The 11,292-nt window shown below is 49.4% G+C and overlaps 1 protein-coding gene and 1 long non-coding RNA gene across 3 annotated transcripts in view; one reads left to right on the top strand and one right to left on the bottom strand.

Moving 5' to 3' along the window:
• Nucleotides 1-2,882: 2,882 nt before the first annotated feature.
• LOC117801960 (tetratricopeptide repeat protein 7A-like) lies at nt 2,883-11,286 on the bottom strand. Its single transcript, XM_034659088.1, has 2 exons — nt 10,953-11,286; nt 2,883-3,206 (listed from the first exon to the last, which is right to left on the bottom strand). The coding sequence occupies exons 1-2, from the start codon at nt 11,134-11,136 to the stop codon at nt 3,034-3,036; spliced, it is 357 nt and encodes a 118-aa protein (XP_034514979.1). The 5' UTR covers nt 11,137-11,286; the 3' UTR covers nt 2,883-3,033.
• Nucleotides 10,968-11,292, top strand: part of LOC105234403 — a 6,839-nt gene continuing 6,514 nt past the window's right edge. For both annotated transcript variants that reach the window (XR_004624879.1, XR_004624878.1), the window contains exon 1: nt 10,968-11,106. This is a non-coding gene — a long non-coding RNA (uncharacterized LOC105234403). The remainder of the gene's footprint in view (nt 11,107-11,292) is intronic.

Genomic DNA, 11,292 nt, shown 5'->3' with positions numbered 1-11,292 from the left:
GGGGGGCAGGGGAGCGGTGGGGGGGGGCGGGGAACACAGCTGAAGTTACAGCAAAAGTTGGAATTGAGGGGCGCCTGGGTGGCTCAGTCATTAAGCGTCTGCCTTCGGCCCAGGGCGTGATCCCGGGGTCCTGGAATCGAGCCCCGCATCGGGCTCCCTGCTCCACTGGGAGCCTGCTTCTTCCTCTCCCACCCCCCTGCTTGTGTTCCCTCTCTCGTTGGCTGTCTCTCTCTCTGTCAAATAAATAAATAAAATCTTAAAAAAAAAAAAAAAGTTAGAACTGAGCTAGACGGGATCTTAGAGATCACAGGAGGAAGTTCCAAACCGCCCTGAGGATGGGCCTCAGGACCACCTCTCCCCCTATCTCATCAGAGCTACTGAGGATACCCCACACTCCGGCTGGCGCTTCATCTGCTGCCAGAAGAGACAGTCCCCCAGCCACACCATGGCCTTCGGGGCAAGACAAAGAATCCCACAAACTACTTTTAATATTTCATTGTCCCTAATCAACATCAAGTTTTTGGGCTTGGCCTGGATAACCGTGACTATCTGAGTGTTATTGGTGCCCGTGTATGTCCTTGATTATTAAAGCACAGTAAAATTTGTTCTTCAGAAATGTGATTTGATGTGCAAATGGTTTTCCTGATAATATATGTGAATGCTATTCAGCCAACACAAAGAATGAAGTATTGGCATGGGGGAAAGCTCCAAGTGAAAGTTCTTGTCAAATATGGATCCTATGACTCTAGTAAGAAAGCAAGCCTGATATGTGTGTGTGTTTGTTAACACAGAGAAAGGTGTGTGGGACACACACCAAATGGTGACCAGCGCTCAACTCTGGGGAAGGAGGTCACCAGGGGGATGGCAAACAAGAAGTTTTATTTATTATTCAAACTGCTCATTTATTTAATGATGTGTTAACAATAAGCCTGAGTCATTTTACTGTAAAAAAAACAATTTTTAAATAGTTAATGGAGTCTGGAGAAGAAACAAAATTAAAAGGGGTTTTGGGGGGAAAAGGCTTGGGACCCACTAATCAAGTCCAGCCCTTTTGATCGGCAGATGAGGAACTGTAGGGCCCAAGGGGTCAGGGGCCGCTCTCCAGGACAAACAGCTTTATTTAATTCAATACAAAACCTCCCAGAGCTACGGTAATCCCTGTCGAGGAGTTCAAAAGCAATATCCTTAAACTCCCAGGACACTTCCCCCACAGAAAAAGCCCCACACTTCTTGGCCTGGTATTTCAACCCCCGCTCATTGTCCCCAAAGTACCTCTATAACCTAATTTCTCACCATTCCCTTTCACTTCTGCTGACTGACGTACTTAAATGAAACTCTTATAAGAGGAACCGTTAAATGATACACTGCTTCCTTCTTGGAATGCCGTATCCTATCTCTATATGTCAACACCTCTCCCCACCTTCAAGGTCTAGCCACCCCCACCCCCGGCAAAGAGTCCAATTCTAGTACTACCATCACCCTGGGTTGACTCCCCACCTCACCCCAGGCAGTATTCCCCTTGAACTTGCCTCCTCATGTACACTACTTCTGTGGCATGTGTCACAGTCCACCTAGGATAATTTGTCAGGAGGACTTACTTGCCCAGTAAACCTGCAACCTCCCTGAGGGCAGGGTCCATGCTGGATTCCTCTTTAGCGCCCTCAGAGTACAATGCCTTGTGAACTCCGTCACCATAAATGCTTTTTCTTTTTCCTTTAAATATTTTATTTATTTACTTGTCAGAGAGACAGAGAGAGAGAGAGGGAGAGCACAAGCAGGGGGTGTGGCAGGCAGAGGCAGCGGGAGAAGCAGGGTCCCCACTGAGCAAGGAGCCCAACGCAGGACTCAATCCTAGGACCCTGGGATCATGACCTGAGCTGAAGGGAGATGCTTAACTGACTGAGCCACCCAGGCACCCCACCATAAATGCTGAAGTCAGTACATCTATTGCTTTGGAACATCTCTTGATAAAATCACGTCCTCTCTGGGTCTCTAATGACACACCCATATCCCTGTCATTGCTCGGGATACACTGTAATCCAGATCAATCTTTAATGTGCACAGGAATCACAGGGAGAGCTTGCTAACACGAAGATTCTAATCCAGATTTTGCATTCCCCAGGCGACACCCATAGTGCAGGTGGGTGGACCATGCCTGAAGCAGCAAAGGTCTGGAGAGAACTGACTATACTTCTCTCTATACCTCCCCTCTGTGCCTTTTATACAGTAGGTGCTCAATAAATACACACAGACTTAAACTGGCTTGCCCTGTTATTGAGCTCTTTTGTTGCTAACCAACTTCACATGTAGGCCCATTTCCAACTAGATCACAGGCTCACTGAGGTCTTATTTCACTGGCACCCCCAAAGAGCCCAAAGGACCAGGCACATAGAACTATAACTTAAACCACACGTATAATTTAAATTTTTCTAGTAAAATTTTCTAGTCACATTAAAAAAGGCAAAAATAGGGCACCTGGGTGGCTCAGTTGGTCAAACGTTTGCCTTCAGCTCAGCTCGTGAGCTCAGGGTTCTGGGATCGAGCCCCACGTTGGGCTCCCTGCTTAACACGGAGTTTACTTCTTCCTCTGCCTCTGCCTCTGCCCTCCCCTCAGCTCATGCTCTCTCTCTCTCTCTAATAAATAGAATCTTTAAAGAAATAAAGGAAATATTCCTTAAAAATACAATAAAAAAGGCCAAAATAGATTAATGTTAATAAGACATATTATTTAACCCAGTCTATCCAAAATATTATCATGTGAATGCATAACCAATATAAAGAATTAATCATCTTTAACATTCTTCATTTTGTGCGAAGTCTTTGGATTCCAGCGTATGCTTTACACTTACAGCCCATCTCAGGTTGGACAGGCTCCATTTCAAGTGCTTGAGAACCACATGCGGCTGATGGCTACCGTACTGAACAGCGCAAAGCCAACCCCTAAGGGAGACTTGCTGCTCACATGGCCAGATGACCCAGGGACCCTGCCTGACAGCAGATGGGAGGCAGGAGAGAGAGGAGAGGAGGGCGCCGTCAACTCACAGACAGCCTCCCGTGGTTAAGGATACTACTCAGATGGTTTCTGGCTTCATTCATCTTCGGCTCATTCTTCTCGGGCAAAGGGAGGGAGTCTTTTATCTTGGCATGGTTCTCCTTCAAACACTGCTCCAGGAGGGCCTCGGCCAGGAGCAATTTCCCAAAGTCATCTGAAAAACAGGGCAGGGATCCCCTCAACATGGTACATCACCTGAAACCAGCCCATGTCCCTGTAGCCACCCAGCCACCCCGCCACCCCAGCCCCTGCCCCAGAGCAGCCCCAATCTGAGAAAAAAAATAAAGACCCAGTTTTCATAAAGTTAAACAGCCTTGAGGGAAAAAACACAGGCATTCTATCATGCTCACCGTACAAATTGCCCCTTTGGGTTTATTTTCTGTAGTTTAGTGGCTGGGGAGGCAAAGTTTCCAAGACTTGGGACAAATTCCCAGAATTTCAGAATTTAAAATGAGGGACAAAGTCACACCCATGCCCCATTGTGGGTAATAAGTTCTTAGACCAAGAAGGAAATCCCCCCACAAAACAACCCAAGAGGAAAAATATAGGAGGCGGCTTAATGCATTTTCATGAGCTCCTAATTTCCATGTAACCGTAGTCGGTTTTCTCCATTTTTACGGTATTTTAACATAACCAGGGATAACCTAGCAACGAAAGCAAAGAGTTAAGGTGGGAAGCAGACGTACTAGCAGTGTAGCAGGGCAAATCCTTGGACATGTCTAGTCCTGGCACTTTCTGGAGTTTTCTCACCTATGTCAGCCTATCTCCAGACCTCACCGCCTGGCAGGGGAATCTGTACCGTTTGGTTCTATTTGCCACCTCCCCACACAGCACTGAAAACTCCAGGCTTGTGACCACCACATTCCTGCTACCTACAGCAGAGGCGACCGGGGCATGGGTGGGATCCCCAGGGCTCAGTGCGTAGGCTCTGAGGTCAAGTGTGGTTTCACAACCCCAGTGGGGTGGCTGTGCTCAGTGTGACCGGTTCGCTGCCCGTCTCCTGCAAACAGGGTGAGGACCAGGCCCACCACTCAACAGAAGCGCCCAACAAACAGCTACCAAGTGAATCCTCTCCACGCCTGGGTGAGGAAGCCAAGAGGCTCAGGGAGTCACATGCCAACCCAAAATGCCTCCAGGAAGGTCGGCCTGGTCCCCAGCCTTCACAACGCTCTTTCCACTTGCCAGGATGGCATTCTTAGACCCACCCAGGAATGCCACTCACTCCTGACTCCCAGGACCACTGCAGCTTTGCTCATGACTCAAAGCCATGGATCCCCAATTGCGGGCCTCTGAAGAGTCTCTCCCCAGAGAGGAGATTCCCCGAAGAGAAGAGCCTGAAAGCCCAGATCCCAGAGAAGAAAGAGTCCCTGGAGGTTTGCCCTCTGAGGACGCCACAGCTTGTTAGTGAACCTTTGCTGTCTCCCTCGTGATTTTGAAAATTAACATTGGGAGGAAATGGCCAAAAAAGTACTTTGTCCAAGCCATCATCCAATGCTGGTGGAGAAGTTGGTGGGATCTCCAGAAAGGGCGATTTGATGACGTATATCAAAATTCTTTTGTGCACCCTGTCGACTCTGCCATCCCACTGCTATAGAGGGCTTGACACGTGTGTAAAACGACTGATACAGAAGGTCGCTCCAGCAGCGTTAGTCAGAATAGCAGAAAATTAGAGACAACTTTTATGTCCATCAACTGGAGGCTGATTAAATAAAGCACAGTACTTCCATAAGAAGGGACCCCACGCTGCCATAGCAAGAAACGAGCAGCTCTGTCTCTGCTGTTAAAAGAATGAATTACAAGACAAATCAGCAGGAAAGCAGAGTGCACACAGTGGCCACAAACGTGTGTTTATGTGTAAACATGTGACAGGATACATACATATCCTATGGTCTTTCTGGCTTACAGGGAAGGTGGCTTTTCACTCTTTACTTTTTGGTCCCTTTGGAAGGTTGAGCCATGTGAATATATTATCTAGTCAAAAATAAAACGTAAGTCAACTCAAGAGTGAAAAGCAATCTTCTCCATTTCCCACTGTCAGCTAGGAGGAGGGCTGGGCTGCTGAGCAGTGGGGAGCCAGAGCAGCGCTCCGGAGCTGTGGGCTGCAGGGCGAGCGGTTCTCCTCTCCAACCTGGTTTGCACCTGCTCAACCAGAGGTCGAGCTAGGAAGCTGCTCCTTCTGAGGGAACTGAGGCCCTCCCTTCATAGTCCCTCCTGGGCTGGTTCCTCACTCACCAGGCCCTGCCTCCGCCAGCCAACTACCTGCCTGAGCTCCCCACAGCAGGAGCTGGCTCTGTCGTTCCTTTCATGCCCAGAGAAACCAGCTGCCTTCCCAGCAACCCAGAATCTGGAAATACTCCCCAGGGGACACACCTCTCCTCAACAGAATAGGCGTGTCCTCTGAGCATGTGCTGCTCAAAGTGCGGTAGGCCGACTGGGGTGGGTCCGGGTCTGGCACCCAATCCCACGGAGGAGACGAGTTCAGTTCAGAGTGCACGTTCAGGGACATTGATAATAATGTGACAAAATAATTTTGAATCTGTTGACTCGAAAATGAAAAAAAACGAGAGGCAGCGGTTTGTGTATCTTATGAAAGTATCAGAGCACAACACATCGGGAATTAAAAAACAAACCAAAACATGAAAGTAATCCCTCACCACGGATGGCTTGAGAAGCACTGCCCTGAACCCTAAGAGTCCCTTTTATGGCAAAAGAGGGGTCAAGATTTGCTGAGGGCCCCCTGAGTGCCGAGTACTTCATTACACAGTATCCTTTAAGCTGCACGGCCCTAAAAGGTAGATATTACTCCCATTTTATAGACGATAATAAAGATAGGCAATATTGCTATGGTCCCAGCCCACAACAACAACATAATACCACATTCCACGACACAAGCTGTTTCCCCTGCATCCCATGCCGAATAGAGCTTTGGGTAGTGTAGAAATAAAGAAGCCTAAGGGCTGTAAACAGTACGATCAAAGGTAATAGTAATTCCAAGTAATAGGACTTCTAATAGCAATTCCAAGAGCAGGGATAAGAATTGTTCCTACTGTCACATACCCACGAGTTTCAGACTGTTCTGCCAACTAACACTTCCGGTCCTTCTCAAGCCTTTTTGCGGCTGTGTTTGGGTCTGTGTTTGGTTTAGTAGACATTCAGTAGGTGTTGGGAACTGAACTGACTTTGTTTTCATCCTTGCCCACATCTCTTGCCTCTCCATTCTGCCTTCCTTCCCCTTATTCTGGCCATCCCACCATTCCCAACTGGCCAATCTATGAGACCAAAGAAAATGTTAGGATTAAAAGTTCAATAAGAATCCAGGTGGATTCGAGGCTTTCGCATTCTTCCTTCTCAGAAGGTAAAACATGGCTTTTTATCATCTGTCTGAAACCTACTCCCTATCCCAATTTGGGTAAAGTGTTCCAGCTTCTCCCCTCCCAGAGGCATGAGGAAGACCTTCCTGACAGTGAAACAGATTCTGGGAGCCTAACTGTGGATCCGGGAAGCCCAGCCCAGCCCCCTGCCCTGGGCAGAGGCCCAGAGGAGGTCCCTGCTGAATGGTCCCTCAGACTCCCCACCCACCTGGTTTTGAACGCCTCTGGCAGCTAGCTTCCCAGCTGCTCTCAGAGTGCCAGGTCACAGGGACCCACTTCAAAGATACCTGCCCCTTCCCCAGAAACCACATTTGCAGGGTGGTGCCCCCTCTCCACAGCCTACCAATCCGCAGTCAGAAACCTGGGTCCAGCCAGGTACGCCCTTCCCCACGAAGTCAAATGGGGACACAGTGGTCTCTGCAGCTGCTTACCACACAGGACCGCACAGGGCTGGGAACTTCTAACCACAGTGAGAGGAGGAAGAGGCCAAAACTAGTGAGAGGCCACCTGCCTCAAACACACCCCTTCTAACTCCAACTGAAGAAACGCTCAGAACAATCTCCAGTTCAGGAAAAAAAAAAAAATCATTTAGTAAAAAAAAAAAAAGAAAAAGAAAAAAAAATAGATGGGAGTGGCTGCAGAGTAAGAGACTCTAGATGAATGGATAGATAGAGGGGCAGACACGTGATAAAGTCAGGACAGCTTAATTTTGCTGAATGTTTGAAATCCTAATAAAAAAAAATACTGGGGGAGAAAAGAGACACCCCAACTACTACGCAAATGCAATGTGTAGGATCCCAATTGCAGGAAATGAACTGTAAAATTAAATCATTAGATTTGGAGGGAGGGTCTGTGTGATAATGGTACAGTGGTTTTGTTTTTTCAAAAGAGCTCTTACTTGGTCCAAAAAGAAAGGATCATACAATTGATTACGTACAAATAGAAAACTGCAAAAAAAAAAAAAAAAAAAGGAGAGAAAAAGAAAGTTCAACCCACTATCTAAACCATCATCCTATCTTGTCCATCACATTCTGACTTACTGATATCCTAATTTCTCTTTAGAATTCCTTTACTGTAACAGACCTCTGATCTTAATTAAGAAAAATGACTTTTTTTTTTTACACTGGCTTCTGATGGTTGCCACTTCTTTACGTATGTGCTTATACACCACTGTAAATAAATCTCTTCACAACTGAAAGAAAAAAAGAGTTCTTATTAAGTATTTACTACAGTATTCAGTGCGGGGGGCGGGCAGGTTGGGGTGTAGCTCAAACAAGATCATTCTTGAGTTCATAATCACTGACGCTGGTTAATGGATACATGGGAGTCACTGTCCTGCTTTTCTGAGGTTTTGGAAATTCTTCATAAGATTCATTTCTTTTTCTTTAACCACTTGGATGAGTTCTTTGTTTTTACATGAACCAACTCCCATCACAGCCAGCCACACTCTGGGGTTCCCCTGCTCCATCCTGACCAAATCTAAACCGGATGTGTTTGAAAGAAAATGTAAGAACAGTGGCAACCACCTTCCCCCCAGGCAGGTGGTGGGGAGCAGCCTCCCCAGATTAGAGTGGGGAGGGGCCCCTCTGCCTGAGCATCTCCTGACCCTTCATTCCCACCAGACTCCAAAGAGGAACCCCCCCAGTGGGTCCTCCCCTTCTGCCCCCTGGACTGAAATAGATGGTCTGGGCGTGGTTTTTCGTTTCTGTAGGAAATCCTGCAGATACAGCAGGGCTCAGGGCCTCAGTTTGTAAAATGGGGTTCAAGTGGGGTTTGGCTCCTCCCTCAATACGTTCCCTCGCTTCTCCCCATATATGTAACTGTTGAAGCTTCTGGTCACTGACTTTAAAAGAGTCTAATAGACCAAGTGGTACAAAAAGAACGTCCCTCCTGGGCTGAAGGGGGTCAGCACTCTACTGCTCCAGAAAAACAGGCCCTCAGTCCCTGGAGTGATCAAGGAACCCTGAGGAGAGAATCAAAATAGCAGACAATCCAAGAAAATGCTCTACACATATAGGTTTGGGAGTCATTTGTTTTCCTTTCTCCTGTGCGTCTGTGTGTGTGCCCGTGTGTGTGTTGGGATAGCGTATCCAGATTTAACAGTGGGAGAAAAATCATCTGTACAACCAAGCCCAAAAGTGGGCAGAAGAGAACCCACTGCCCCCCTCAGTCTCCCTGTTTGTGCCAGGCAGTCCCCACAGTGAAGCCAAGCCAGGGGTCTTGTGCCCCGCTCCCACCTTCACTAGTAGGGAGACTTGGTGGCAGGACTAAGCCTTGCATACAGGCTCTGTCACATACACATTATGTGACCTCTTTGGGCCTTGGTGTCCCAATGTCTAAAATGGAGACAACTACTCCTGCTCTCCCCACAAGGTTGTTATAAAAATTTAAAAAAAAAATAGGGAAAGCACTTTATAAGCATAGCATATCATTTATAAACTATGCCATATCAGTGTTTCCCAATACTGCTTCATAGAATATGGTCAAGGCAAGTTTGAGAAATATGCTATTTATACTCCAACCTTGGCTTGTACATCATAGGCATCTGAACATATTAAAGGCTCTGAAGAGGCGCCTGGGTGGCTCAGCTGGTTAAGCACCTGCCTTCAGTTTGGGTTGTGATTCCAGGGACCTGGGATCGAGCCCCACCTCAGGTTCCCTGCTCGGCAGGGAGTCTGCTTCTCCCTCTCCCTCTGCCCCTTCTCCCACTTGTGCTCTCTCTTGTTCACCCTCTCTCTCTCAGATAAATAAATAAAATCTTAAAAATAAATAAAAATAAAGGCTCTGAAAAGTCCTGTAGTCAAAAAAATTTTTTTGTTTAACACCCCTGAATCTATTTAGGTCCAGTTTCTTTACTTTTTGGGCTCCCTAAGCTCTTTCTTCTTGGGATACCAATTAACTATGTAATTTCCTCGAGACGCCTAAAAAGCAGTTTAGGAAATACAGACCCATATGAACTTGAGGAGGTCAGGCTCCTGTCTTGGCCCAGCATGTTTCTCTATGGGGCCAACCTTACTCAGATTCCCATAACTCACCCAGGCCCCAGGGCTCTTTTTGTGGGTCCCTTTCCATTCCCACCCCACTACATCCCCCCACACGGGGGACAGAGGAGCACCTGCAATTTCTCTATTCTGCCCTGGAAGAGGAGGGCTCACCCGCTTTCTGCTCTGGTCACTCTCCCTCACTGCCATGCTCAGACCGAGCTCAAAGCCTCAACCCGACTGTCCATCTGTCTCTGTCACCTAGCCCCCTCAGTGTCCTTCTATCCTTCCCCCTCATTGGGCAATACACTTTGACCTTCCCAATACCAGCCTGAGGCCAGTACACATTCTGCTGCTTCTCAAAAACTCCTCTTCCTCTGAGCTCCACAACCTGCCACATGATTGCCCTCTGGTCACCTCTCTGCCCCCCCCATCCTTTTTGGCAACTCCTCAGGCTGGGATTTTGTGCTGCACATCGTTAAGAGGTAACAGTGCCAGTGGTTAAAAGCATATACTCAGAAGCCTGCATTCAAATCCTGATTCTACCACTTACTGACTGGATGATCAAGTTATTGAACTTCTCAGGGCCTCTGCTTCCATTATCTGCAAGTGGGGCAAACGAGTGCCGGCTTCATGGGGCTGCTGGGAGGAATTAACTGACCAGAGTGCTTAGTAGGACAGTGCCTGGCACACAGTGAGTGCTGGGTAAGTATAAGCTATGACTACTACTACTACTACTACTACTACTATTATTCCACAGGCAGGGCAGCCTTTAAACCCCTTCATATCTGCGTTCATTGACTCTTGCCTCCTTCCACAAGGCTCTAAAGTGGTGGGGCACAGAGACGGCTTGGGGAGGGCTCTCCAGGCTGAGCTGAGAGCACCAGGAACAGGATTTGAGGCTGGAGCCTGGGGCGGGGTGTTCCCCCGACTGCCACATCAGGGTGCTTTCCCGCCCCAGCCCAAGAGCCCAGCCCGGCCAAACCAGCCCTACTGCCAAAGCCACCGAATGCCAGGGCTAGATGGGTCCTGAGTCCGACCACAGATGAGGAAACTGAGGCTTACCAGGCCTCTTTCCCACTTCACCACCCCACCCTGGCGCTCGCCAACGCAACCCTGTGTGCTGGGGACAGAGCACCGTTGTCAACTGGGGAAAGGAGGGGAGCAAGGAAAGGCAGCCTTCACCTGGTGGAGTTTGGGACCGGGCGCAGGCTGGAGGGGCGGCGCAAGAGTCCAGCCCTTGCCCTGAGCTGATCGTGACGATACCACCATTTCACAGTAGACGGAGTTGCCCCACATGATCCCAAAGGGCAGGGAGCAAGGGCAGTTTCTCTCTCTCCCCCAAAGCGCCCAAACCTTCATGTGGTTTTCCTCCTGGGGCATAAGAACCTTCCTAATTACCTTGGTTGCTCCTAAAACCAGCACTACAGGAAGGGTAATACCGAAGGCGGCCGTCGCCGGCCCGGGGGCAGTCGGGGCCCGCTTCCTGGAGGAGGCGGCGCGTTTTGCGCGCCGGGTGCTCGGGAGCCAGCCCCTTCCTTCACTCACCGGTGTTCAGAGAGGTGAACACGGCGCTCGGGCTGGTTCGCCGGTTGCCTCCGCCTCCGGGCACAACCAGCGTCTGCAGCTGCCGGACCAGCTCGGGCATGCGGTCCCAGTGGCCCTCGGCGCGGCAGCGCTCCAGCTCGCTCTCCATCTTCAGGTGGGCGCCGTGCGCGCCCTTCGCAGCCATCTTCGCGCGGGCGCTGTCATGGGAGGTGCGGCCGAGAAGTGGAGACCCGGCCGGGGGCGGCGTCCCGGCTGGGGCGCACACGCGGGCGGGGGCAGAGGGGGCGCGGGAGGCGGCCGGGGCCCCGGCGGTAGCGGGGGCCCTGTCGGCGGCGGGCGG

The sequence above is a fragment of the Ailuropoda melanoleuca genome, chromosome 4 (assembly GCF_002007445.2).
Source record: "Ailuropoda melanoleuca isolate Jingjing chromosome 4, ASM200744v2, whole genome shotgun sequence".
Classification (NCBI taxonomy): domain Eukaryota; kingdom Metazoa; phylum Chordata; class Mammalia; order Carnivora; family Ursidae; genus Ailuropoda; species Ailuropoda melanoleuca.
Note: the sequence above shows the minus strand (reverse complement) of the source record. Positions and strands in the feature narration are given on the sequence as shown.

Bases quoted from the DNA above. Each gene is read 5' to 3' on its own strand.
- LOC117801960 (XM_034659088.1), bottom strand. From the start codon at position 11,136: ATGGCTGCGAAGGGCGCGCACGGCGCCCACCTGAAGATGGAGAGCGAG. The intron at 3,207-10,952 runs GTGAGTGAAGGA...CCTGTTTTTCAG, and splicing joins GTTCACCTCTCTGAACACCG to ATGACTTTGGGAAATTGCTC.